At 52.1% G+C, this 27,673-nt stretch overlaps 1 protein-coding gene across 2 annotated transcripts; it reads right to left on the bottom strand.

Moving 5' to 3' along the window:
* Nucleotides 1–1,553: 1,553 nt before the first annotated feature.
* Nucleotides 1,554–27,673, bottom strand: PHGDH (phosphoglycerate dehydrogenase). Of its 2 annotated transcripts, none has more exons than XM_019730578.2 (12): nt 27,391–27,673; nt 19,782–19,933; nt 18,166–18,231; nt 16,433–16,487; nt 16,243–16,341; nt 9,420–9,552; nt 8,755–8,903; nt 7,131–7,283; nt 4,956–5,088; nt 3,903–4,033; nt 2,717–2,954; nt 1,554–1,877 (listed from the first exon to the last, which is right to left on the bottom strand). In XM_019730578.2, the coding sequence occupies exons 1-12, from the start codon at nt 27,526–27,528 to the stop codon at nt 1,723–1,725; spliced, it is 1,602 nt and encodes a 533-aa protein (XP_019586137.2). In that variant the 5' UTR covers nt 27,529–27,673; the 3' UTR covers nt 1,554–1,722. The 2 variants fall into 2 exon arrangements, with proteins under 2 accessions (XP_019586137.2, XP_074174746.1); XM_074318645.1 differs by lacking the exon at nt 27,391–27,673 and adding an exon at nt 25,716–26,010.

The raw sequence follows: 27,673 nt of genomic DNA, 5'->3' as shown, positions 1-27,673 counted from the left end.
TAGGCAGTGCCACAAAGCAAAGTAACACAAAGGAGTCAACAGCATCTTCTGTGTGGCACCAGCTGAGTGGACAGTCACAGGCAGGGCGATGCAATGAAACTTGTCCTATTATGTGTCGTGCCACCCAAGTCTAGGAAGACATTTTGAAATGCTCAAATAAATTGGGTTTCTAGAATGGATCTGACCACTTTAGAGCACAGAATATGTTTGCTTAGGGAGTTTTGAGGAAAGTGGCTAGGAGGCTGAGAATTGAGCTCGACTTTTAATTTCATCAATCTCGGCCTGTTTTTCTAGCTATCAATGGGCTCAAGGGACCCCTCACCAGAGGTCACGTGATCTCTTTCCAATAGGAGGGGATGGGTTGTCTGTTAGGACACTCCGTCCAGATCTGGCTGAACATTACAAGATCAACGGACGGGGCTGTGTGGTGCAAGGATTTCTATGCAAGGGATTCTACGTTGAATGAAAGGCCCAGGAATGAAGAAACTAAGCCCGCCAAGTGCCTCGGGCGCTTCCCACAAACCACTTTAATCCCTTTAATCCTCACTGCAGGTCTATGAGAGGCATCATTGTCCCTTACTGACAAGGGGAGACAAAGGCTCGGAGAACTAAACAGCGTTCAAGGTCAGAGCTGCTCAGACAACCTTGTTGTTCAGCTCCAGGCCACCCCCTTCCAGGTCTCTACAGCAGTCACAACACATACGTTCTGAGCTCACTGCAGATGCTAGCACAGCCCTGGTGGCCCTCCTTCCGACCTTTAGCTCAACCTCAGCACAAAGGAGGCCCAAAGGGTGGGTTCGCGCCTGTCAGTGCCAAGCAGCTGCCCTGTGCCAGGCCTTAACCCAGGGCAGGAATCTCAAAAACATACGCTGAGCATATGGTAGGGACCAATGAATGGGGGGAAAAAACCTCAAAAGGTGAAACCCTTAGGATCAGCAAGTGCCATTGGCATGTTTCATGAAAATCATCTTTAAGAAAAAAATCAATATGCCATCCAACCCATATGAAGCTGGCTTTGTGAACTTGCCAGACAGTCTCATGCCTCATGCCTTCACTCACAAGCTTCCTTTCTCTTTATGAAATGCTCCCAAACATCTCAGCTCAATTACTTCCTCCTCTAGGCTCATTTCACATGCACGTGCTGTAGCACTTTTCTTAGGGTTTCCAGTAGCTTGTGGGCTCTGTCCTTCCCACAAGACGGAGACAGACGTCGGGTTTTAATGAGCCTCTTAGGCAAATCTTAGCCCAGCACCTGGCACAAAATGCTGTTCATGTTTGTTGATTATTTACTAATGTGCACGTATATTACAAGATGGAAGGGATAGGAACAGGCCCCTCCTCACCAATCATGGTAGGCAGCATTTCAGGCATTTGTTCCTGTAAAAATGCTTCTGAAAAACCTGAGATGGGAGGGGGTTCCTCTTCAGAGCACCCATATTCAGGTATAGCTTCCCCATTCATTGCTCTCTCACCCCACAGCCAAAGCCAACCCCATGGCTGCTGCAAACGCCCTCTTGTGGGTGTTCCAGGTAATGACAACAGCAAGCCGCAGGGAGATTTGGGGGTGAGCTCTTTATTAGGTGGTTATTGCTGTACTACAGGGTCAGACGAGGTCTGCAGCATAAGCAGTGTCAGCCCCAGGAATGTGATCTTTCCCTGGTGATCACAGTGGGCAGGTTTCTTCACAAAAGCCCTAGAGGCTGTGGCTGGTGAGCCCTAAGGTTAGAAGTGGAACTGGAAGGCCTCCGTCACGTGCTGCTTCCAGGCCTCCAGGCTGGGCAGCATGGAGGAGATGCTCATGACGTGCCAGGTCTGCCCATCGGACACCACCGAGGTCTGGTAGGACAGCAGTTGCACGCCTGCCTCTGCCAGGAGCCCTGGGAAGAGAAGAAACCCCTGGTTGGCATGGAGAGTGGGGGAAGGGGTAGCGAGAGGCTGGGCGTCTTAGATTCCTAGGATCAAAGCTGCAGTGGGGGGTGATGGTCTCAGAGTCAAAGAACTGAGAGGGGGAACAGCAGGGCATCTGCCCAGCTTCCTTCCCCAACACCCTGACCATCAGGCAAGGCGGGGGAGGGAAGATGAGCCTCAAAGCTAGAGGCATCCCTGCCTTGCTGGCTGCCAGCTTTATCTAGACCAACAGCGAGAGAGAAAAAGGGGAAAGTTCCTCTGGGCAGCTGGCAAGGATGTGAAATCAGGCCCTCTGTGGACACTCTGCCAAACTGGGAAGTGCTCCAAAACTCCCAGGGCACCAGGCGACTGGGGCAGGTCAAGATGCCCATGACACTGCAGGGGGTGTGTGACAGGCTTTGTTGTGGTTGGGACAAGGAAACCAGGGGGAGGAAACCTGCATGCGACGGCTCTGAGCTCGTTCCTGGGAGCTGGCCCCACGGGCAGGTCCACCAGGCAGGTCCCCTATGTGTGCTTAACAGGACAAGCAGCCCAGTTAACAGGGGCGCTGGGGGCCAACCCGTGACACACTGCGCTGTGATCTCAGATAAGGCACCTCCGTCTAAACTCCCTATCTCCTCCCCAGTGTTCTGGAAGCTGGCATGGCAGACTTTCTGTCTGCTGTAGTGCCAGAGATGCCCTGAGGCTGGAGAGGAGCTGAAGGAGGCAAAGGTCTATGGAACCCAATCCCAGGATACACACAGACACACACTCACGCCCCCGACCCTTGCCTCAAGGGCACTGGCCAGCCAAACAGGCCCCTCCTCACCAATCATGGTAGGCAGCATTTCAGGGTCAGAGGGCTGAGCCCGGAACAGGAGCAGGGGCAGCCCTCTGCGGAGAGGCACTTCCGGTCTGAAGACTGCTCCATTGAGTGCCTGCAGCACAGGTGTGGTGCCCTGGACCAAGCCCACCACCTGGTAGGGGGCACCTGCCAGGGCCACGGTTAGGAGGCCGTCCCCGTAGGCCTGCTCCCCTGGCATAGCAAGGTGGTGGGAGGTGGTTACCTGCAGAGAGAAGGCAGAGAGGGGGCAGTTACACCTCCCGGCTACCACACACCCACCACCCACCCTCTCCCTCGGCCCATTGACGGGTTTCTAGGGCTTCAACCTGGCAGGACAGGATGGTCAGCAGTTCAGGGCCAGGGGACCAGGCCAAGGGGCTAAGCCTTGTACCTCTGAACATGAGCTCTCTGGGATGGTCAATGCCTCCAGCAAGGGAAGGAGAGATGTGCCAGGTACAGGTAAAGGCTTGGAGGGGAGGGTTGGGAACCAGGGAGGAGGGAGGCAGAGCTGTAAGAAGGGCCTGGATTCATAGGCCTGCCCGGGAGGTACATCCAGCCTGGCCCCTCCTGCTCACTGCTTCCTGCACAAAAGCAGTGGCCTGATCAGGACATAGGAATGGGGGAGAGTGGGGAGTCGGGGGGGAGTAATGTGGGCGCTCTACTGCCCACTGCTTCTGCCAGCTCCCGCTGGCTGAGAAACACACTTTGATCACAAAGGGAACCAGAGGGACAGATGCCAAAAGGAAAGCCACAGGGGCAGCAGAGGCTAAGGGGATGTGTTGTGAGCTCCCAGAGTTTACGAGACACGGTGCCATGGTGGAAGGAACAGGGGATGGAGTTGGAGGCAGAGCATGCTGGGCTGACTCTCAGCTTCCGGCCAGAGGCAGCCTGGCTTCCTCAGTTTCCTTGGCTGTGAAATGGGGGTGCTGCCACCGCCTCCCATTCACAGAACACTTATACTCAAGCACTTTCACACGTTACTGGTTCACTCATAGCAACGCTCGGTGGCAGGCAGTACCCCACGTTGCAGATGGAGACAGTACGGCTGCCAGGGAGGCAGTGTCCGTGGCAGGACGTGCCTCCAGGGCTCCCCACTCACTAAGCAGGGCTGTCAGCGTGCTCTGAACATGTAGGGGGAGGGCAGGGGAGGGCAGGGCAGGGGGGCACGCACGTTGAGGCCAGCCTCTTTCATCAGCAGCTTGGCGTTCACCAAATTCACATCTGCCTGATTGGAAGCATCTTTCAGGAGGCCGACGCTGACAGCAGGGCTCAGGCAGCTCCCGGCGTTCTTCAGGGATGTGCCTGCGACCGAAAGAAGCCACCAGAAGGGCATGTTTATTGAGCCGCACAGGAGGGGCAGGAGACCACTGGCAACTAGCTTTGGGTCACAGGCTCCTCACTGCCCTGGGGTCCCCAAGCCTGGGCAGTTCTGCTTTACTCTGGGGGGCAGAGAGCCAGCTGGAGAAAGACACAATGGGGAGTCAAGGGCAGGACACCAGGACACTAAACTAGTCTAAGAAACGCCTCTCCAAAACTCAGCGCAAGTCTCCTGGCCCCACACACCTGCCCTGCCTATCATTCTCCAAGCGGATACTTAGGGGACTGGAGCTGTCCCTGGCCTCTCCGGCATATCTGCAAGGGGCTGGACCCACTGCAAAGGGCCAGAGCCTGCAGTCACTGAGGGGCAGGCAGAGGGCACTGTTCTCGGAATTCCCACTCCTTGGCTGAACAAATGTCCCCACGGCCATCATCGGGCCTTCCTTTTATGTCACAGGGCACCAAATGTCCCCGTCACCTCGTCTGGAACACCCACCTAGACTCTTCACACATGAAGAACCCACGCCTCGGAGAAGGGAAAGCCACACAGCAGGTAAGCGACAGGGTCAAAACCAGAATCAAAGGTCCTGTCACTTAACCCAGGACACTAACCCTAGCCCCTCTTTGTAAAACTCTTATCTCTTGTGGAGGTCCCTCTTGCACCCCAAACCTATAAATCTTAAAAATACTGCACAAACGTGATTTGTGAAAGTTAAGTATATTTCCCAAGAACTTTTTGTCCCTACTCGACAGTGCATGAGTCGCACTCAGAGAGACTGTGACCAATGGAGTCACAAGATCAAGGCCACCTCGGAGTCCGCTACTCTGTGACCTGCAGCAGACATACACAGTGGAGTGCAGAGTCCATGTCCCTCTTCTCCCTCCCTCAGCAGTGTCCCCAGCTCACCCTGTGTTACCACCTGGATGGTCCCTTTGGGGGACCCAGCCCAGGCTCGCATGAGTGTCCCCAGAGCTTCTGCCAGACCAATCCAAGGCTTGGTTTGTGGAGAGAAGGCACTGGTAAGGGCCTGGGCATTTACCTGCAGAGAGAGGGGAAACAGGGCTGAGGTCAGGAAGAGGCGGGACAGGGCACACCTGTCCAAGCAAGGTCTTGCAGCGAGCCAGGAGGTGGGACAAGAGAAGTCAGCTGCTGGGAGCAGAGCCCAAGAGCCACACGACAGCTGGCTGGGCTGAGTCTGCCGCAGGTGGAGGAAAAGTACACAACGAAGAAGCCCCCAGAAGCCGGCACCCCACGTTTCCGGTCCTCTGTGCTCATCACAGGTCTTGGTCCTTTCTAGAAGACGGGCAGGTGGGAGGGCTCCAGGAGGTCAGGTGCCTTTGGGCACCAACCTGATCCCAATGTTAGTCTGTGTCTAAGATTGGAACAGAATTGAACTGAAGATGACACAGAGAAGAATTAGGGAGACAGGTATTTCCTGTGGGACAGAAAATATCCTTATTTCCAAATGCACAACATTCTAAGACCACCAGCTGCTTTGGGTAGAGTTAAATTTACCCAAGTTTAACTATTTTGACCAAGAGATTGTCTCTCTTAAGTAAGAAGGGAACATTTTGTGGTTCCATTTGATGGAGCTGGTGCTAAGGAGCCCTGCACAAAAAAGCCTGGAATGCCACCACTACCTAATGACAACGTGACTAACTCCCAAAAGGCTGTCTGTGGAAGGGCTGAAAGGGAGAAGCCACACCGACTGCTGGCAACGGTCACAGCCCAAATCTCAATCTGGATCCCAACCAGCATCACATGGGAGAATGACCCTACTCAGAGGCCTTCATCGTGCAAAAGGAGTGAGAAAGAGTGTCCCGTCCTGAGAAGCCAGACATGCAGAGAGGAGGCACACAGATGGACAGGCCCAGTGTCCCGGGGCCACCACCACGCTCTCTGGGCGGGCCTGCCCCACCACAGCTGTGATGACTGGCCCTGAGGGGTCCTCCTGCAGGGCCGTGGCTGGCTCCCGTCTTTCTCAGGATGAAGAGGGCCCGGTGTGGAAGGGAGGGAGAGTGGGCTGGAGAGCTGGGCTATCAACCCAGGGCTGGCAGGGCTGGCGCAAGCAGCCTGTGTGTCTCCTGCCATAGTTCTATCCTCAGCAGTGAACATTCCTGGGCTAAGGGTCATCCCGGAAGGTCAGGGGTCACCTCCAGCCCTGCCCCCACCCTCATTCACTGACTCTAATCTTAGACTATTGATTAAATGCTCAGGGCAGAGCCACATGGCTGCAGAGATGCTTACGTCCTGGTTTTCTGTCCTCAGAGAACTTAGAATTTAGTGACTAAGAAAGATACAAACTCACGCAGCCTTAATAATAAGAGCACATGCTGAAGGATTGGACAGAGCCGGAAAGGCCAAGCAAGTCTTGGTGAAGCTGGGGTTATGCCCTAAGGAGAGCTGTGCCTTCCTTATTCATCTCTGTGGCCCAAAGGTTATGACACTGTCTGGTACCCACTGGAGCTTGAGGAATATCCACTGGTGGAATGAGACAGGAGTTGAAGTATAAGTCAGGATAGACTTGGAGGAGAAACACATGCCGGGAAGGGCCCAGTGAGAAGCAGGGACATTGAGCCATGATTTGGGGAATGGAAGGTGGCAGATTGTCAGGACGGTGAGTGCCAGGGTGTAAGCTGAACACGATCAAAGAGATGCTCAGAGCTACGAGGAGTGTCCTAAAGGGCTGTCTCCATAGGCCACTCCCCAGCTCGCCCCCACTCAGTGTCCAGCTGGCACCCCGGACACACTGCTTCCTTCTCAAGGCATGTGGGGAACAAAGGAGCCTTTCTCTAGATACTGGCCCCGGGAAGAACTACAATCTCTTCACAAGGGCTACAATGTATCAGGGGGAAGCTGGGCTCCCTGGTGCCAGGCCTGGGCTATCAAGGCTGCTGACAAGGTAGCTCCTGCCACCCCACCCAGAGGCTGGCTCAAATGGAGCCCTTATGTTCAGCTCCCAGGGCTGAATCTGGTCACCGCACCCCCACTCATCCCCACTGTCACCAGTGCCATCACCAAGATGCCTCCTCCCACTCTGCTCTCTAACCTCTGGGCCCCACTTCACGTGGTGATACTTACAACCCCCACTAGCGATTTCCCCTTCACCATGTCCACGAACTGGACCGCAATTTCCTCCCCACAGCGGCTCTGGGCCTCCCTGGTGCTGGCACCCAGGTGGGGGCAGCTGATGACGTTCTCGTGGTCCACCAGGGCTCGGTCGTGTGGTGGTTCCTGCCAGAAAGAGACACCTCTCAGTTGGCTGCCATGGTCTGCCCCAGGGTGTGAGGGAAATTGGAAGGGAGGATTGCAGGACAGATGTCATCTTCTACTTTTATTTTGTCAGGGTGACCATTGGACTCAGTCACCGGCTTCCTCACAAATGTCCATTCACCACAGCAGAACGGACAGAGCTATGGACCAGGTCGTAACCTCAGCTCCATCACTTACTACCCATGTGCTTTTGGTGTCTTGGGTTAATAGTAGTTACCTCATAACATCATCATGGAGATTACACACCAGTTACGTAAGTGGTTCTCAGCCATTGGTAGCTATTGTTGGTGTTAGTGTTTTCCTCCCCCCCACCCCGCTACATCCTTACAGCACTTACTGTCATGCTCTTTGCAGACACCCCACAGTGGTTCTCACAACGGGGCCCACCTGGATGCCTCCACCTCCCACCCCAGGATCCCTCCCTTCCACCCCTTCTGCTCACTGAGCATCGAGTATTGCCTTTGGGAATGTTACTTAGGCTCTTCTCGTCTGGTCATCCTCCCCAGGGCTCTGTTGGCTCCCAATGGATTGGGGCCACATAGCTCTGTGAGTCCTGCCACCATTAGTACTAAGTGCTCTGAGGAGGCCGAGGAGAGCAGGGGAAGGTGCTGTCCGGGGAGGGATGGCAACACAGGGAAGGGACAGCCACACCCCGCCTTCAGGGACCTTACGATCTAGTAGAGAAAGGTGGCTAGAAGCACAAACCCAACGTACCGTACACCCTGGGCAGGGCATAGACAGTAAGTGCTACGGGAGCTCAGAGAGGGCTGGGGACTTGCCAAGGCCACACAGCTCAAATGTAACCAGCAACCCCCCGCCCCTTCCAAAGTCCACGCTCTTTTCCCTGGATCTCTGACATTTCAGAGAGGCTGACAGGACTCAAGGGGAAATGCACCCTTCATTACTCCATCTGGTGTGAGGGCAGGGGGTGGGAAGTGGGTGAGGGAGACCTAGGGAGAGCAGCCCACCCTGGGGACCAAGGGAAAGCTTCTAACCACTTCCTCAGGCTTCTTTCCCTCCCCAGAGGGGAGGAAGGGCAAAGAAAGCCAATAGACACTGGGTGGAATCGGCAGTGGGGTCCACTTCATCAGAGACCCGTGTGGATACATTAGACCCTCTCTCCCTGCCCCAAATCCTCAACCTCAGAACTGATTTGCTGCAGTCGTCTCTGAAGTTATCGACATGGCAGGAGGCGAGGAGCCTGAGACCAGGAACTGGGTCCCATTTAAAACTTGAGTTTTGCAGACGACAACATGGCTGCTTCTCCACCAAGCTCTGCAAAGGCTCCTCAGGCCAAAGGTGTTATTTTTGGCTTACATTTGACAATTTCTCCCATTTACCATGGACCTAGAGACAGGGACCCAACACAGCCCTGAACTCCTCCGCGACCGGCTTCTCCCTTCCTTCTCACCCGCGGGCGCCAGGCGCTTACCTCCGTGAACACATCCAACGCGGCTCCACCGCACTGACCAGACTGCAGGGCTCGGAGCAGGGCGCCTTCGTCCACAATCCCTCCCCGGGCACAGTTCACCACGCGCACCCCCTTCTTGCACTGGGCGAAGGTGCTATCGTTCAGCAAGCCTGGAAGGGACGAAAGAGTTTTCTCGTGGTGATGGTGCCGCGATGGTGCCGGGATTCGGGCTCCTGACCCTTCCTCCCGGTCCAGCTCTTCCCCACGGGCCTCCTTCCTGCAGCACAACAGTCTCTCTGGTCTCGCTTCTCCCTTCTCAGATGCTCTGGGGCAGGAGTCTTTGTGCCAGATGAAACCAGACTCAGTTTAGAAACATCCTAGAAGTCCCTGAGATATTACTGCTTCAGGTGTTTCCCCAAACCACAAACGCCTGCAGTGGCCCTAGCAAGTACCCAGGGGACACTGCTCGATGGCATTGCCCCAGCTCACCCAGACACCCGCGCATTCCCACATGGCTCCCCGCCCATCTGATGAAGGGCATCAAACAAAGCATCATAGATGCTGGCGGACCTGGTGGGGCCCTCCCCAGAGCCGGTCACCAGCGTCATGGAAGCCCCGAAATAGGGACCCACTCTCATCTGGTCTGTGGCTTCTCTGGCCAACCCACAAGGTAGGGACAGGCCTACCTGTCGTGGAGGGCAGGAGAGGAGTGTGCACAGTGATGAAATCGCACAGAGGCCAGATCTCCTCCAGGGGCAGCTGCTGAACACCGAAGGAGGCCGAGACCTCCGTCGAAATGATGGGATCATACCCTACAGTCTGGTCGTAGGGGGGGAGGGAATATTATTATTAATTATTAGTATTGGTACTGCTAATAATGGCCAGCATTATTGACCCCTTACTATATACCAAGCACTACGCTGAGCCTTTTGCAGATACCAGTTTACTTCTCACGGCAATACGATGGGGTTGGTGCTATTCTCTTTTCTACTTTAGAGCTGAAGGCAGCGGGGCTTACACACTAGGAGGGGCCAGGGCCAGAGCTGAAAAGGAGGCTTGTCTGCCTCCAACCTCTTATCCACAAATGCAAGAGCGGCTCGTGTGTGGTTCAACAAGGTGGCGCTCAGAAGCCCTTAGAGAGTAGGGAGCCCACATGAGGGAGGAGGATTATGGGGGAGCAGTAACACGGTCGTGGGGTACAATTAGGAAAGGGAGAGGCTGGCTGCAGCTGGAGGACCTACAGGGCCAGAGAACCGGCAGGTGCACTGAATAATTCAACAGAGTGAGGAAGAAGGGAGGGAGGGAGCAGTGGGGCTGCCGAGCAGCGCTAGGAAGGCAACAAGGATTCTTCATCGGGAAAGGGGGTGAAATACCCACACTGACACCTTTCTTGAAGTTTCTTCTAATAAGGCCTAAAATGCATCCAGAGTTAGAAGGCATAATGTGCTGACTCATCACAGCGAGGTACAAATGACTAACGATTGATCCTTTCAACAAGGCAGGGTTGACTGGAACGAGGAATGAGGACTCCAAGAGGAGGAAAGGGAGACATCAAGGCCCTGTGGATGGGGAAGAGCCCAGGAAGAACCTTGGTCTGGGGAGGAGGTGGGCCCCCAAAGCAGAGGGGCCTCCCTGAAGCTGCTGAGAAGGAAGGAAGGTTGACTCCTGGGAGATGGGGGCAGGCAGTAAACTCAGGGGTGTGACCTTCATCACCCTCATGAAATTGGCCAAAGATCATCACATATTGGTGACAGGAAGAAGGAAAGTTAGAGAAGGCAAAGGTCAGAGGAAGGAAGAGAGGATACAGAGTCATAGCTAATAACGGCCAACATTTATTTAGCATTTACTATGTATCAGGTCCTTTCATCTAACTCACATCCAGTGGGTCAGGTACTGTTATTGCCCCGTTTTATGGATGAGGAAACTGAGGCAGAGAGGTTAACTGGTTTAGCCAAGGTCAAATAAATGACGAGTCGTACAGCTGGGGCACAAACAGTATTCTGACTGCAGGGTCTGCACTCCTAATGACCACCCTGAGCAAACAGCGGCAGAACGAGATGAAAACATCTCCTTCTACATCAGAAATAGTCTCGGGTGCCAATCACGCATCTCTCAGCAAGGGCAATGCTCTAAAGGTTACCAAGCCAGCACAAGCCTCTTGGAAGGATTTGCAACCAGGTATGACGTATCTACCTCTTGCCAAGACCTACCCAGGAGGCCTTCCCAGAGCTCCCCACATCAGCAACATTGGCCGGGGGTAAAGAGGTGTTGGAAGCATAAGAATCTTCAAATGCATTGATGTCCTCAAGAAGGCTGGACAACCAACTGACCCGGGCAGGTCTGCAGGACCCAAGAAAGAGCCTCTGAGTCAGGATACCTGTGTCCTGCCTTAGTCGCTGTCAAGCTGTGTGTCCAGGCTCATGTCAGTGCCCTCCAAACCTGGGTCCTCCTACGTAAAGGAGCTGAGTAGATGATTTCACAGTCACCCCCGGCTCCAACTTTTCATACACTATTGTTTGAAAAGCAAGTTCCCTTCACCCTGAGTGGAGATGCTCGGAGCTGCCCAGGATTAAACAAACAGAAATAACAGAAAGCATAATACTTCAACACTGGGTGGTGGAATTCATCTTCTTTATGCTTTCCGATACTTTTTAACACTTCCCCCCCATCATGAATTTCTTCTGAAATTAGGGAAATTAGAAAAGAATGGCAAAGAAGATTGCTGTATCCAAGTCAGCACTTCTGGAGAAGAAAGTGAAAATGATCACGAGTAAGGAGTAGCTTTTGGATCACATTCTTCCTCGCCCGCCTTGTAGAGCAAGGAAGGCCAAGTGGGCCCCACCCAACCATCGGGGGAGGTTTTGGGGAAAGATGTGCCTCCCCCATGCCCTTTGGGACCACCTGCTCGTGCCCACATGGCGATCCCCTCAGATATAAGCTACTCGTTTCTCGTGGGGAGAGTAAAATGTCCAGCGCAGGAGAGAGGGCTCTGCCCTTGCTCTCACAAGTCTTCTTTGTCCGCTGGCTCTGAGGCTGGCTGGAACAATGGCCCTGTTCATCTCTAAGCCCGATGTACTTTTCTCACGGGGAGTAGGAGAGGAAGGGGACCCCAAGAGAGCTCACAAAGCCAAGCCTGATGGAGTGATTTCACACAACTCTATTGCTCCTGGAAATGCCAAGAAACAGCAGGGGCTGCCTGAAGGAAGGGTCCCACAAGCTGAGCCTGGCCCAGTGCCCCCACCGAAGGCACCTGGGCTAAAGGGGAGTGGATGGGGAGAGGAGATAATCATCTTCTACAGCAGTCAACAGGCCTGGACTCAGCTTTCTGTCCGAGTGAGGCAGTATCTCGTTCATCTGCAGGCAATCGCAGGGAAAGAATTTGACCAAGAAAACCCATTCTCATTTTTCACCACAGACACTCAGGGCAGACAGGAGCTGAACTCAGCTAGGAGTCAGAAGACCATGTTGTGGGGAGTTGGTAGGGTGACATCGGGCCCAGGAGACCAACGCCTGAGTAGGGTCCTGATGTGTCCTGGAAACGGTTATATGTCCTCATGCACAGAAGTTGGAACATCATCCAGACTAGTCATTCCTAGAGAGGAGTCAAGGGAAGACGCACAAAGGGCTTCCCCATCTCAACCTCAGCCCTAGGACAGACTCCTGACGTTGGGGCAACAAAGGAACCCTAGCTTTTCAAGCAGTACTCCAGGGCAACCTCCTAGCGGGTGTCACAGAAGGCACCTTTGGAGGCTGATCATGCCTGTGGCAGGTCCCCTGGCTCGGCAGTGGGTGGAGGAGAGCAAGGCCACCTTGGAGACAAAGGAACTCCAACGAACAAGCCCAACAGCCACACCCTCTCTCTACCCCACAGCCAAATTGTGGGCTTAGCATTGGAACTTTCGCCCTGACAATGAAATCTTAAACAGAAGCTCAACATCAAACCAGATCAGTTCTAAGCGGCAGAGGTGAAGTCCCAGAGCCCCACCAACTGTGTCTTCCTGCTCTTTTTCCCCATGTCTCTAAGGCACACTTTTCTAGAACCTGAGGCTCTGGGAAGAATTTGAAATTCACCGCTCTAGGGCTGTAGGAATTCCAGTTATCAGATTGAAACAGGAGGGCTTTTGTCCTGAGCAAGGCTGAACACAGTGAGATGACGGCAGAGCTGTTCAGCTCGCACGGATGAGGAACGAGACAGCTGCGGCGGTGTGGGGCAAAGGGCACTAGATTAGAACACCAGGCGACCCACAGTCTGAGCTGGGCCCACCTGGACTAGTCCGTTTATCTTGAGCATATCAGAGACCATTCTTGAGCCTCAGTTTCCTTATCTGCCACTGGGATAATGGTCCTGCCCCCACAGGGTCCCTGGAATGCAGTATCTCATACTGCAGACCTCAGGACTCATTAGCTTGACCCGAAAGAATCAGTGACAACTGGTGCCTCAGGTTCAACGTCCACCCTCGGGGCTAAGCCAAATTCGTCACAACACCCGCCACAAAGAAACTGTTAAGAGATGCGGGTCTGCTCCTCACGGAAAACCTTGGTAAGAAAAATGCAGGGCATAGCTCCTGGATGGCATGGGTCTGTGAACATATCGTAGGGGACATGACAGCACAAATGAGTTGAGTCTCTGAAGTTATTACCTGTTATTCAGCAACATTATTGAGAAAAGGTTTCAGACAGAAGACATTGTAGAGCGTACCAGGTGGCTCAGAGCAGGTCAGCAGCTGCTCTATGGTGACACATCAAGTCCCCGTCTAGGCCTGTACCAGCCGGCAGTGGCAGCGTCCACGTAGGTGGGCTCTCCCACCACCAACCCCCCCACACACAAAGGACGATAAAAATACGACTACTGCTAGCCACACTGCACTTTTGTCACCCAAAGGCCTTCTCCCCTAGAAAAGCTTTTTTATAAGGATCTCTACACCCAACGCTTGTCCAGTTGCTTTTGGGGCCCTTATGTAAGGGCTCTGAGATATATTGTAGCTAAATTTCCTGTTAGGGTGCCCAACCATTTTAGCCTCTCCGTGTCTTTTAGGACCTGATCCTGCCCCTCTCCTTGCTTCCTGTCATCCAAGCTGTTGATGAAAAATGGTGGAAAAGGCAGAGGCCTGCACCATCCTGTACAATCTCCCTCCAGACTGAAACGGATCCATCCTTCAACCAGTTAGAACACTAACCCCTTAGCACCAAGCTCACAGTCTCCATGGTAACCCCAGGGGCATCACGAAAGACCTGAGCAAGGTCTTGCTAACGCCCACATTTGCAAACAATCTACATGTCCATCGTGAAGGGAATGGCCAAATAAAGAACAATTTATCCACACAACAAAATTCCACACACCAGTTTAAACTGGTGGCAAATCTGTTCGTGCACAGTATTCCATTCTCTCCAAATATCGTTTACATTCTATGCAAATGCACAGAAGTCTGAGATACCACACGCCAGACTGACTACCTGAGGAGAGGAGGGCTGGAGACCCTTATCTGTACTTCAGTTTTTATGAGAATGCCTATGTTTTACATGATTAAAATACCATTTTAAATACTCCAGATACGTGACATCTTGGGATTTCCAGGCTCTACCTGTTTCATAACAGTTTCCAAAGAGGGAACAAAGGAAATTTAAAACAACTTGTGTTGAGGCGACCCTGATCACTCTTTCCTATCTGGAAGCTGATAAACCATCTCTTTCACCATTTGTTCAAGGATCTTCCTTTCTTTGCCTGTTAGGAAATCTTGCTCTCCACAATGGCTCCAGCATTAACCAAGATTTAAGGAATGCAGGTTGATAAGCTCTCTGCCTTGAGACAGAATTCACCTGGACCCAACATGTGTTGGGGAGCTCAAAGCGTGCAGCTGAGTGTGAAGAAAAGCCAACTGGGTCATTTGAAACGGCCAGAGCCAGTAGCTCCCTTGAGAGGCTGAAGTGGGAGAGACAACTCAAGACAGATTTCAGGGGTTTACAAACAGCATTGTCCCAGAAGCAAGACAGCCCAGAATGACCCTCCAGAGACATCTGGACAGAAACTCCCAAATGAAGCACACAGGTCCTCGGTGCCATGCTGGGAATGACACATGCGGGCACGTCGGGTGGGGTGTGCCCAGAAACAATACCCTTCCTGAGCAGGCTCTAGACATCTCTTTGAATCAAACACATGTCTGAGGGGTGTCAGTCACTTCACTGCTGATGCTCATGGTCCTACATGCCCCCCGGCCTCTGGGAAACAGCCTGGGGCAGTGCTCTGAGCGGTGCCAGATGGACAGACAGCCTTACCAATCACTTCAGTTATTCAGGAAGTGAGGTGGGGCTTTTTGTCTGGGATAAGTCACTGCCAACGTCTCAAGTCCTTCCCTTGACAATGACTGTCCGAGTTAGAAGAGTCCAATGTGCTGTGGGAAGGGGTGTGCGAACGTCATAGAATGGCCGCTGGGCCTGGGACCTGCACCCAAGTCGCTGTATCATCAGTGACACCAACACTCACCTGTTTGACTCTGTGTGCTCTGCGTTCTCCTTAACCCTGACCCCTGCTTTCAGATGACCGGAATTCCCGTGAGCTAAACCTTTACACCTTAATCCCTCACAAAAGAGAACGGAGGAGAAAGTGCTCTTTGGGGCTTGTCACACCTGGCCAGCCCTGCACCCAAGGATGAGGCTTTGGTTTTTCCATGATCAGTGAGTTCTGCTGGGCCGCACCTACCTCTTTCAGAGACCTAGAAAAATGTACCTTCCCTTTCCCAGTGCTAAAGCTTCCTTGGTGGCAGTTTGAACCCACAAACCCCTCAACAGCCACAGTAAACATGGAGACCTCTGCCCACACCCCCAGCTGCCTCGTCACTCTGACCTATCCGAGCACCCCTGTGAATTCCCCACTCTTGGCTGAGTGCCTCCCCCGCTTTGAGAGGTCTCCTGGGGGTGGCACTGCTATGGATGCCAACCTTCCCTCAACCGAAACCCCCACAGCTTCCAGGATAGCATGATGCAGGGCCTTGGGGAGGGGGAAGATTTCTGAGAAATGTGTGGGGTTTTCCAGCTGCCATCGGCTCTACAATCGTATCACAGTGTACAGACCAGCACCTTTCAATCTCTTCTGAACAGTGGAGAGCAGCTAGAAGATGGACGGACAGTGGCTCTACTTTCAATTGCTATAACTTTGCTCCTGTTTTCTGAATTACCACAGGTGACAGACACAGCAAAACAAGGAGCCCTTGTAGTCTAGGAGGGAGGAAAGGCCGGCAGGATACAGGACCCCTCTCTGCTCAGGGTTATCACTCAGCCCAAAGCTGAAAGACCTCCACCAAGTATTCCCAGATTTTGAGTTCAGGTGTCCACGTTAGCAGGCAAACGCTGCCTCCCTCCCTGGCTTTACCGCCTATTAAGTCAGGAGCTCTAAAAGGGGGCATGGGGGTCAGACCCTCCTAGGACAAAGCCTTCAGCTTCTCTCAAGCAAAGCTGCCTCTTCCCAAATTGCTACAGGAGGCCCCACATCAAAGGGGCCCACCGATCTCTCACCTTCATCCCAAAGGATTGCATCCGGGTGGCCACCTCTCTCCCAATTCTGCCCAGGCCAAGAATTCCCAGGGTCTTTCCACTCAGCTCTGTTCCCATGAACTGCAACCAAACAGGCAAAAACGCCCAAGTCAGCACCAAGAGTGGAGCTCGGGCACCGAGCCAGGCGGGTGAGGCAAGGCCAGACACTCACCTTCTTCCGCTCCCATTTGCCCCCCTTCATCGAAGCTGTTGCCTGGGGAATCTGCCTGCAAGGACAAACACAGGTTCAGAGGGCCCACGCAGACCCCTGCCAGCCCAGGAAGGAGGTGTGACATGGTTTGTACAGCCACCACCTCTGACCATCATTCTCCCGGGAACCAAGCTCAGCCTGGGCCTAGGGGCTCAGGTTCAGAAACACCGAGGAGGGGAGAGGTTGTGTAGCAGAGGGAGACGCTTGGCAAGACCTGACTGGGAGCCCTGGGACTTCTTTCTGTCTCAGCTAGGTGTCCGGGAGGAGGTTCCTATTTCACCCCAGCCTCTGGAGTAGCAATCTGAGTGACTGTGGCCACATAAAAAGCAACAGCCAATCCTCCAGAGTCTGTAGGGGTGATAAAATGGGGTGCTGAGGGACTCGGCATCAAGTGCTCCTGAAGTTCAAGGATTTTCATTTTCCCCTTCCATCCAGGACCACAACCTGCAACATCTTCTACAATATCAGGAGACAGCGGATTACTTGGTCTTCTTGGAGAGTTTCTTAAGCCCCAACGGTCTCAGGCTAGATTGGGGTGGATGGGTACCACAGTCCACACACTTAGAACTTCTGCTCCACCTCCTGTCCCAACACCAAACACACACACACACACACAGCCTATGTCCTCCTTGGTAACATGGAGGCCTAAGTCTCTGCATTTTCTGGAAGGGACAAAGGAAGTTGGGGCAACATTAGAGGTTGGACGGTAAGACACGTCACGTGGGACATGGTCATCCAGGCTTCTCTGGGAGCCAAGAAACAATGTTTAGGATGTTGAAGGGAAATCTCCTCTATTTTAAACATCTTCTAGGAAATGTTAACACATCAGCTCACGTAAGGTTCACAACAACTGCACAGCGGGAGGCACTGTGCGGGGTACACACCCCGCCCAGCATCACCTGCTGGAAACAGCTGAGTGACTCAAAGCCCAGGAAGACACCCCCTCCAGTCAGTCTCCTAAGTATTTAAATAAAGGCTTTTCTGTCAGCCACAAAACCCGGTGTGTGTGTGTGTGAGACATTCCAAAATTTGGTTGCTGTATTTCCACTTCACTGACTTCTTATTTGAGACATTTTTTCGTGTCTACCCGTTATGAGGACTTCCACCTGAGGGTAAGGCTGAGAGGGGAGCTAGTCTATGATCACGGACTCATGGGTAAACTCAGCAAAGCTTCAGGGGAAGAAACTCCATGTCACTGCCTGGCCCATCAGGCCTCAGTTCAGGAAGCTGACAAAATGCCTCTGACCTAGTGAGACAGAGCCCTCACCTGCCTCTTCTCAGTTCTGTCACCTGATCTCTGCCCACCTGACTCCATGGTGCTTGTCTAAGATGTACATGGAGCACGAGAAATTCCCAGACCCTCCCTCTAGCTGCGGGTTGTGGAACCACTCCAGGTTCAATACTTTAGGGTCCTCACCAGGGCAGACTGGGGGGACCCCATGTGGGCAAGGGTCCTCGCAAGAATTAAATGGTAGCTGGCCTGATTTACAGGAGGAGGAAAATGTAAAAGCAGGCAAAACGGGGAAATCTGCATTTCTTGCATTCCCCTCTCTTTCATTCCCTGTCACCGTTCATAGCAGTCTGCAAGTCGCCAAGCTGAAGTGTTTCTATGTGTCTCTGGGTCACTTTGCTTGGGGAGTTGTAATAATTGACATACCAGAGGGACTGGCTCCGCTGAGAAGTCCGGGACTTACCTGGCCAGACAAATGATCATACCACAGGTAAGCTCCGCAGCGCTGAGGCTGTTCCCATTGGGGGTGCTAAAGAGCAGAGAAAAGAGGGGACATCAGTGGGTCCTGACCAGTATCCTCTCTCCTGTCCCCACAGAAAGGCTTGGGTGCATGCTGAGCTCTCGCCCCTGCTCTAGGAGCTTACCTACTCTGCATACAAGCCCCACATCACCGTCCTGGGATTCTCTGATGTACCCCTGCCCACATCCCAGCGCTGGAAGAACACTAGCTTTTTGTTTTCTGTGCAGCAACCTCCATTAGAGAAACACCTGGCCTCTCTACCCAAACTCCCTTCTCCCGAGGATTTGGGGAGAAGTGTGTGGCTCAGTCCTTTCCTCTCTCCTCTCATTTCTGCATCCACCTGCCTAGAGGAAGAAGCAAAAATCCCCTGGGGTTCCATCATCAATCTTAAAGCTGTGCCCGAGATGGATGAGCAGAGGTCAGCCCATTGCCCGCCCACCTTCACCAAGTTGACCTACCTGGCTTTTATTATTATAGTAACAAAGCCACTAATTTTATCTCCACCTGTTTGACTTCTCCTCCTAGCCCTCAACAAGTTCTGAACTGAGAAAAGCTTCCTCCCACCTTAATACACACAGCAGTGCTGACTGTGCCCATTTTACAGGAAGGAGAAGAGAGATGGCAACGCATGAAACTAAAAAAAAGTTGTTTTTCTTTTTTTGGTTTTGAAAGAATTTATTAACACACACGTTTACCCTTCTTCTTCCCCTACTGGGTCTTTTCATCTCTGGGAATGAAGGAATGAAGGTTACAAGGAGAAAAAGAGATTCTATTAAAAAATAATAATAATAAAAAGGTCACAAAAAAAGAATTCTCACAGTCTGTCTTTCCACAAGACCAGCTGGCTTCCTGGGTCCCCAGTGAACAGGCTGGATGGGGACGCTAGAAGAGGTGCAGGGTGTGCGGGCAGCTGCCTCCGGGTACAGAGTGAGAATGTCGGATGGGTTACCAGTTAACATTTCTAGTTGGATATGGCCCTCAGTCAGATGATGGGTCAGTTAACCCCTCCCCTATAGGGGGAAGTGGAAGGAAAGGACTTGAGGACCGTGAGGGTCCCCAGGGAAGAGAAAAGGCTTGAGGACCGAGAAGTGGACTGGGGCTAGTCTTGCCTCACCAGCTAAGTGCCAGACAGGAGCCAGAAAGGAGGGTCACCACACATTGGCATGTTCACAAGACCTTTGCCCTAGGTTTCTGCAAAAATAGCTCTAATGGAGGCCCTTTCCCTCTTGGCCCTGGGGTGTGAAAGAGAAACTGGGTTCCCGGCTCCAGAGGGGTGCAAGGAAGTGAGGAATAGAAAGAATGTAGAGCCACTCTACTAGCAAAAGTCTTGCATCTGTGCAAGGGAGGTAGAGTAGAAAAAGCACAGCTACCGATACCTGACCCCAGAAGGAACCCTAGAGGGGGAGGGTCAGAGCTGGAGCAGAGCAAACACATACATTCACTACCATCCTTCTGACTCTCAAACCAGGCTGCAGCCCTACGCACATCTGTGGGGTAGGTTTGTGAAGCATTTTGAGATTACAAAGAGTCTCAATGTCACCCCAGCCTCCACAACTTACTTCATGACCAGCACGCCCTTCCTCGTGGCGGCCTCCAGGTCCACGTTGTCCACACCTGTGCCAGCCCTGCCCACCACCTGGAGCTTCTCTGCCGCGTTGATGACATCAGCAGTCACCTTGGTGGCCGAGCGGACGATAAGGCCTTGGCAGTCCTGAGGCAGAAAAAGAAACATCTGGGTCCACAGAGTTCCTCTGGAAAACCTTCTAGCGCTTCTTTGAGCAAAGTGGGACTCCTACCTGCTGGCTGACTTTGGATATATTCAAGGGGACGTAGGCAACGGGAGTTGTGTATTGTTTACACACCTGAGAGGCTCCACCATCAGTCAGGCCTGGGTTCAAATCCAAGCTCCATCCCTGACAAGCTATGAGCTGAGCTTCACCCTCCTCAACTGGGTGAGAGGAGGTGATGACATAGGACAGGGGTAGCACCCGCTCGAAGGACATCACCTCCTCCAGGGACACCGAGTGACTCAAGGGAAGAGGGGGGATGGAATTCTACTCTGGAAGGCCCCCTGCCTGGCACACAGAAGGTGGGCAATAAACGCTGATTAGCTGAACGAACAAATACAGTGAACAAAAGATAAAACCATTGAAAAAAAAAATTTCCTAAAATAGAGACCAAAGGAAGTGGGGGAGGGGAGAACAATTAAACTGGTCTAGAGTTGCTCTGATACACAGGCGACATTAGACTAAAAATATATGTGTGAAAAATACGACCTTCTGGATTCATCATAGCCCCTTTCCTACGGCTAAGCTAGAGACCCCACGACAGTCTTCTTTAGGATCATCCAGAATCCCGGGGTGTCTTCCCAGAATAAGAATATAACAGGATACTGTAGCCCAAACACACAATGAGAAGCCTCAAGAAATGGAGTAGGTGAACAAGCACACACTCTGCCCCAAACTGGCTGTCCCAGGTAGGTGAGGACGCAGCAAGTGTCATCACACAAGCTGCAAGCTGGGTATCGGGGCTGTGGTTCTAGTTCCTGGTCTGCCAGCGGCAAATCCTGTAACCCCTGGTCTCCATCTATAAAATAAGCGCGTTGGGACACATGGCCCCTCGGGTCCCTCCCAAGTCTGATCTGACTCCTGTGAGCGTACGTCTCTGTATTTTCCTCGGTGGAACTCTCAGCTGGATCCCACGAGAACTTCCTCCCTTGCCTCCCCATCGTGTGGGTACTGGAGAGAGAAAGCTCAGTGGGGAACTGGCTCCCAGGCGAGGCCTTCACTGTATTTACTGTGCCCAGAGCCCAGGAACACGTTTGGAGAAGTTACACAGAGCGAGAGAGCAGAGAACTACTTTTCTCCACCGAGGGGAGAAGAGTAGTGAAGCTTACCCTGCAGCAGAACATTTAGATTTGGAGAGCCTGTAATGACTGTTCAATAGAGTTGACTGGGGCTGTGCCTGACTGCCGGAGGCTCAATGCAGGACCCCTCACAGGCACTCCACGCCCCTTTATCTTATGTCTGCGATGCTGAAATAGAACCTCAAAATGTGAGGTTCAAAGAAACATTTGGAAGCATCTGGCCCACCTCATTTCACAGGTGAGACACTGAAGCCCAACAAAATGAAGGCCGCCCCTTTCTCCTTCTCCCCTTTCCATTTCTTCCTTCCATCCACAGGGTGCCTGCCTCGTACGTACGTATCTGGCATTATGCTAGACTCTGTCAACACAAGGTAAGTTACAGCCCTACCCCTCAAGGAGCGCACAGTGACAGATACACCAAAACTCACCATCACGTGTGTATGGTGTGGCCTCCGCATGTACAAGGCATGGGAAGGTTAGAAGAACCAGACAGGAGCCACCCCGTCTGGGCAGACTGCCAACACCAGGTGGGACCTTGAAGGTACTCTGAAAGCCTCCTGTACAGCAGCCTAGATGAACATCAGCCAATGCGTGGGCAGAAAGGGGTCACTGCTGTCTGTCCCACATTCAAGTCCATTGCTCTGGCTCCCAAGCAAAGGATCCCCGCCCTGCCTGGCCACATGCTACCAATCTGTCAAGCACAAGAAGCTTCTCTTGCGTGAAAACTTTGCCAACAACCCTGGATCTCATCACTGCCTCCCCCTATTTTTGTATCATCCATTTCACATGTAGTTATCCCTCTCACCTGCAGTTTGCTTTCTTCGTCCCTACTTTACGTACCGAAAGCAAAGATTATTTTAATAGTTGACATTCCATAGAATACTCCGTTGAATAAATGAACCCAGTGATTTGAGAGGCCCAAGGCAACCTCTCCTCATCATTCTCTCCACCCAACCCCACCATCCTTCCCCAAATATTCAAATATGTGACATGATTGAAAATCCAGCATCAGAAATCCCTTCTCTTGACTGCGATAAAGAGGCTTAAGACCTACCTATGTGAGCACTCAAAAACTGATTTTCTGAGCCTCCAGAATTGTTAGAAATAAATTTCTGTTCTTTATGGAGGAGGTGGGGGGAAAGAAAGATTGATTTCTGAAAAGGGAGGACAAGTTGGGACGGAGCCAGGAGAAAAATGTTCAGAAAACTGGCAAATCTATCAACACAACCAAATAGGCAAAGAGACCCATGTATGTATGGGAATTTAGAAAATAATAAAGGTAGAATTCAAACTGATGGGGGAAAAGGAAAATCTATGCAGTAGATGGTATTAGGAAAACTTAGGAAAAAAATATTGAACTGTCTCACTGCAGATTTTTAAAAATCCAGATGAATTAAAGATTTGTATACATACATTTAAATTTAAAATCATTTTAAATTTCATAAATAAATTTAAATAAAATTTTAAATTAGAAGAAAATGTAAAGGGATATTTTTATGATCTCGGAATGGGAAAGTTTCATCAGCAAGGTACAAATCCCAGAAACCAAAAGGAAATACTGACCAATTTGATTACATTTGAAATTTAAACTTCTAAAGATCCCATAAACTGTTAAAGGCAAGTGACAGGCTTGATCTGGAAGAAACTCCTTGCAATATATATAACAGAACGAAGATTCATCACCAAAAAAGATCAAGACCTCCTACAAATCAATTTTTTAAATGATAAAGAACACAGTTAAAAAAAATTTATATATATGCAAAGATATAAGTAGGCAATTCACAGAAGAACTAACAAAGTGACCAGTAATTTATAAAAACACTAGACATCAGAGAAATGCGAATTTTAAAATGTGGTCTTTTCAGGTATCATACCGGCAAAACGAAATCTGATAATACTCAGCGCTGGAGGCCATGTAAGGAAATCAAAGTGTAAATGCCACAACCTTTTGCAGGGCCGTTCAGCTGTGTGTGAGCACATTTTTAAGGCCTATTCCTTTACTACCAGCAATGGCACCTTAGGTTCTGGTAAAATAGTGAGGGAATGAAACCTCCTTTGAAGTGGTCAGCCCCGGACCAACGGTCGAAGTTCAACTGACAAGAAAGGGGCAGTGACCACCCAAAGACTCACAATCTTATCACCTTGCCTCTCTCCTATCAAGTTCTGGGCCCACATCTCAGACCCACTCCTGCTCCCTACACGCTACCCCATCATTCCTTTTGACCTCAGGGGTCTGGCCTACTTGACTATTCTCTCCAAAGCTGCCACCACCCTTCCCAAACCTTGGGGATCTGCTTCCCACAGAACAGAGTGGCTGTGGGGGAGACACCAGGCTCCCCAGTAGTCTACCCCATCTTGCAGGCCCTGAGGACAAGCTCAGAAACAGCCCTAGTTTTTCTTTAACCATCACAGCCTCTCTATGGAAGTATCACCCTTCTCAGCCTCTCTATGGAAGTATCACCCTTCGGCAGATTTGCCCCGCAGGCTCTCTCTACTTTCCCCTCAAGGATGGTGTCCCTCAAGCCAGTTTTCTTGGAAGCCAGAAGTCTGAAGAGTCTCCAGTCAGACCAGTATAGACGTGCATTCATTCAGAGCTTGCCTGTCCCAAGAGAACACTCTGCCTTTGGAGACTCCCTCCCAGCAGACCCTGGTCCCACCACACGGGGCCAGAATTCACTAGCTTCCAAGGTCTCTTACACCTTTCACTATTCCTGCTTCATTCAATTATACCATCAATTGACTCATTCAATAAGCAAGTATTTATTGACAGATGTTATCTCCCGCTGATCCCTCAAAACCCAGGTACTCTCAGGCATCATTCCCTTCTCAGGCCACCTGCCATCCCTCCAAAATTTGCCTCCATGCCTGCTCCTCTCTATTTATGCAAACTACCGCCCGCTGCAAATCCGCCATACAGTTCGCTGTGATTCTCACTTTTTTCTCCAGCATCCCAAGGTCCCCGTTGGCACTCCCAGGGCAGAATGGACCTCTCTCGACACTGCACCCATTCTGCTGTCAACTGCTCTCTGACTGTATCAGTGTGTGGGAGCAGGCTGAACAAGTGCTCCCTCCTCCCTGTCCTATCCCTCAGCCGGAAAACTGCCGGTCACTGTTGTGCTGGATTTATGGCTGTTCCCGACAAACTATGCTGACTCAGCAATGGAAATCCATTCACATTACTCAAGTTCACACATGCTTCCTTTACCAAGGAGGACAGGCTTGGCCTTGGGCTGATTCTAGCATTGCTCGTGCCTCCGACTTAAATCATAGAGGAAGTCAAAGAAACTTTCCAACTATAGTAGGTGCCGGTAGGTGCTGTTTTACACACTACATATAATCCTGGTTAAGTAGGTGGTTATTTCACTTTTGCAAACTAAATCCTAGTATACAGGCTGGAAGTTGCTTTTAATAGAGCCTTTCAAAAGATGGACTCTGGCATGGAAATTGATTCCCTTCTTTATTTATCTTTCTTAAAATTCTGAGATAAGGATGTAAATAAATGTATTACCAGCATGTGGTCTAGTGGAGTCTGACCAGCACTGCTATTTAATGAAACAGAATATGGACATTATTTCATGAAACTTGAGTGTGTGTCCACATACGTATGTGTATACTGAGTTACGATGTAAAATGAATTTCTGATTGTGGCTCATGGTCCAAGTTCAAAAGCCATGGGTCCGTGGTAAGATTTAAGTGTTCCTGTATGTTAGATTTAAGAGGAGACACATGCTGATAGAAGAGGGGGTACACAGTCTAAGTAAGAGTTTTGTGAGTTCCAAACAAGATGCTTTATTATTCCAAGCTGATGTTTACCAAACATTTTAACTAAGACCCACAGTAAGAAACACATGATTAAATTGTGATTTTAAATTCACATACCACCCCCCACCACCCCCACCCCGCCACAAATTCCATGCCACAATGCTCACCTTACTCTCTGCACAGCTCTGTTATTTCTTATTTTGTTATTATTATTTTGATGCTAATCACCACCCATTAAACCGACTTCATTACCCAGTCAGTAATGGGCTAGCTGTGACTTGCTTCAAGTCTGAAAAGGACCGTTCTGGGGAGTGAGAGAGAGCAAACTGTGCCTGCTCAGAATACCAAGCAATGGGAATGGAGGCCAGGCCTGGTTCAGGCAGGCGCTGGCGCTTCCTTCGGTACTGAAATGATTTCGATGGTGGAGGGCAGAATCATTAACCCCGACGCCTCTCCTTGCAGCATAAAAAAGGCACAGTGCGGAATTGAGGACCCTCCAGTGGGCGACCAAAGACACTAAACGGAACTCTGCAGCGAATGTTTTACAAACACGCCAAGGCTGGGCGCTCCCAAATAGCTCAACGATGCCTGGCAGTCGGTAGCCAAGAAACACCCCTCCTCTCCTGACACTTTGCAGCGCCTTTAAAGGGTCTCCAAGTTTCAGCTCCAAACGCCCAGCACCAGCCGAATTCCCAACTTCACTGAACCCCTCCACTACTGGCACCTCTCTACCACTGGTGAGGCCTCCCACTGCTCTCCATTCCGCACTTACCCCCTTCCTGGCCCCGCGCCCCGCCCCCCTCCCCGGGGTATAGCATTTCTAATTTCCATAAGAAAGCTGGAAGTGAAGGCCACCCTTTCCAACCTCGTGTTCCAGTGGAGATGGGGGTCAGGAGCTGGGCTGGAGTCCAGTCCACTGCCTTCTGGGCCCTGCCCAGAGAGCCACGGCCATTGATGACATCCATACACAAGACGAGATGACTAGTGAGGCGCCTGCCTCCTTGCGGTCCTACCGTGCTCCTAGGATCAGGTCCTGAGCCCTTACACCCCACCTCGTCCAGGCTGATCACCCCCCTTCTCTCCACTTCTGCAGCAGCTGAGCAGGCAGTCGCTAGGCTGCTGAGTGGTCTTTCAGCACTTAGGAACTGTGTCATCTGGTCACTGGTCTACTGTGTCATCTGGTCACTGGTCTCAGTCGTCGTTTGGCCAGGCTCCCGCACTAGCCTACAAGTGTCTTGAAGGCAGGGACCGGTCGGAAACTTCTCTGAATACAGGACAAGGCTAGATACCCGGATATGGCATATGGGAGAGGAGGGGGATGGGGGAGGAGGGTCCATGGGGAACCACAGCCGCCGATATGAAATACCAAGGCAGACGGGGGGGCCTAGGCAGTAGCGAGGACCATGCGGTTGCGGCACAACGAAAGTAACAGCAGCTGCCTGGTTTTTGATTAAAGGGCCTTCAGAGAAGGGGAGGGTGGAGGGGGTGGATCCGCGCGGAGGCTGGTTGAGGTTGGTCAGAGGCTACACTGCGGGGTGTGGGAGTTGGGGGTTGGGGTAGAGACTTCGGGGTGGTGGGTGCAGTAGAGAAGTAAGAGGTACAGGAACTGGAGTGGAGAGTTCACAAAATAAATGACACAGATTGGACGAGGCCACCAAACCTGGCAGAACCCTTACAAACAAGGCAAAGAAACAGGAGAAGTAGGTTGCGCTAATTACATATCACAACTAACCGAGATACATTCCTCAGAAAGGTTTGCTAAGAAATCAATTTGCTGGGGGCGCCTGGGATGGGATTCTAGTCCACGCTGGTCATTTCTGACCAGCGATGAGGCCAAAAATAAGGCCACCAGCCGGGGCCGCGGGCGAAGGCTAAGTCTGGGCCCCATCGGCGGCGGCCTCGTGCGCTGCCCCAGGATCTCGGGCACCCCCCACCCGCCCCTCTTTCCTCTGAACTCCCAGGAAGCCGAGGGGCGGTGAAAACTCGCAGCAGTCTTGCATCAGACGAAAGGCGGGTACATCTGCTGCCTACCCTGCAGCTTCTCTAGCAGCCACGAGACAGGCTGGGGCTGTGCCAACGCCCCCCAGGGAAGGCAGGAGTCTGCCGTTCAAGCCAGGGCTTGGTCCGGGGAGGATCGCGCGGGTCCCTGGCTTCCCATAGGAAACACACTTTGGCGCCCCTCCCCCGGTGCCTCGTGCAGCGCTGCCACAGCCACTGCGCGCGAAGGCGCTGGCGAGCGGCGCTGGCATCCCGCGGGCAGACTGCAGGACCCGGAGAAGCCTACACATTGCACTGCTCGCGGGTGGCAAACCAACGTGAAACGCGTGGTTGCAAACTGAACAGAAAGTTTGCATCTTGCAGCCCGCCGCCGTTTGTTCCTCCCTCCTTCTCCCCCCTCCCCTCCAGCCCCAAATCTGGAGGCCCCAGGCCCGACCGATACCAGGGACCGGGGTGGGGGTGGGGCGCGCCAGCCGCGGCGCGGCCAGCCTGTTTCCGCGGAGGATGCCACCAAGCGCGTGTCTTTCTCCCGCTGGCCTTACCTGCAGCTCGGCTATCAGCTCTTCTTTGCTCAGGTTCTGCTTCTCCACCACCTGAAGCCCTCCATCTTGCAGGATCTTCCGGCAGCAAGGGTCCAGGCTATCGCTGATGAGCACTTTCCGTAGATTTGCAAAGGCCATTGCTGGAGTCGGCCTCGGAATGAGAAGCTCTTCCTGGGCAGAAATACCTACGCTGAGAAGCTGCTGTTCCGGCGGTGGAGCTCGCGTAACTGGGCAGGATTCGCGATCTCCCGCTCCCCCTTTATCTCCCCCGCTTGCTCCTACC

The sequence above is a fragment of the Rhinolophus sinicus genome, linkage group LG14 (assembly GCF_036562045.2).
Source record: "Rhinolophus sinicus isolate RSC01 linkage group LG14, ASM3656204v1, whole genome shotgun sequence".
Lineage (NCBI taxonomy): Eukaryota > Metazoa > Chordata > Mammalia > Chiroptera > Rhinolophidae > Rhinolophus > Rhinolophus sinicus.
This window is presented reverse-complemented; position numbering and strand designations above follow the sequence as displayed.

Coding starts and splice junctions, on each gene's coding strand:
- PHGDH (XM_019730578.2), bottom strand. CDS start 27,528: ATGGCCTTTGCAAATCTACGGAAAGTGCTCATCAGCGATAGCCTGGAC. Junction 16,342..16,432: donor GCAAATGGGAGCGGAAGAAG/GTGAGTGTCTGG, acceptor GTTTGGTTGCAG/TTCATGGGAACAGAGCTGAG. Junction 9,553..16,242: donor TGCAATCCTTTGGGATGAAG/GTGAGAGATCGG, acceptor CCCTACGACCAG/ACTGTAGGGTATGATCCCAT.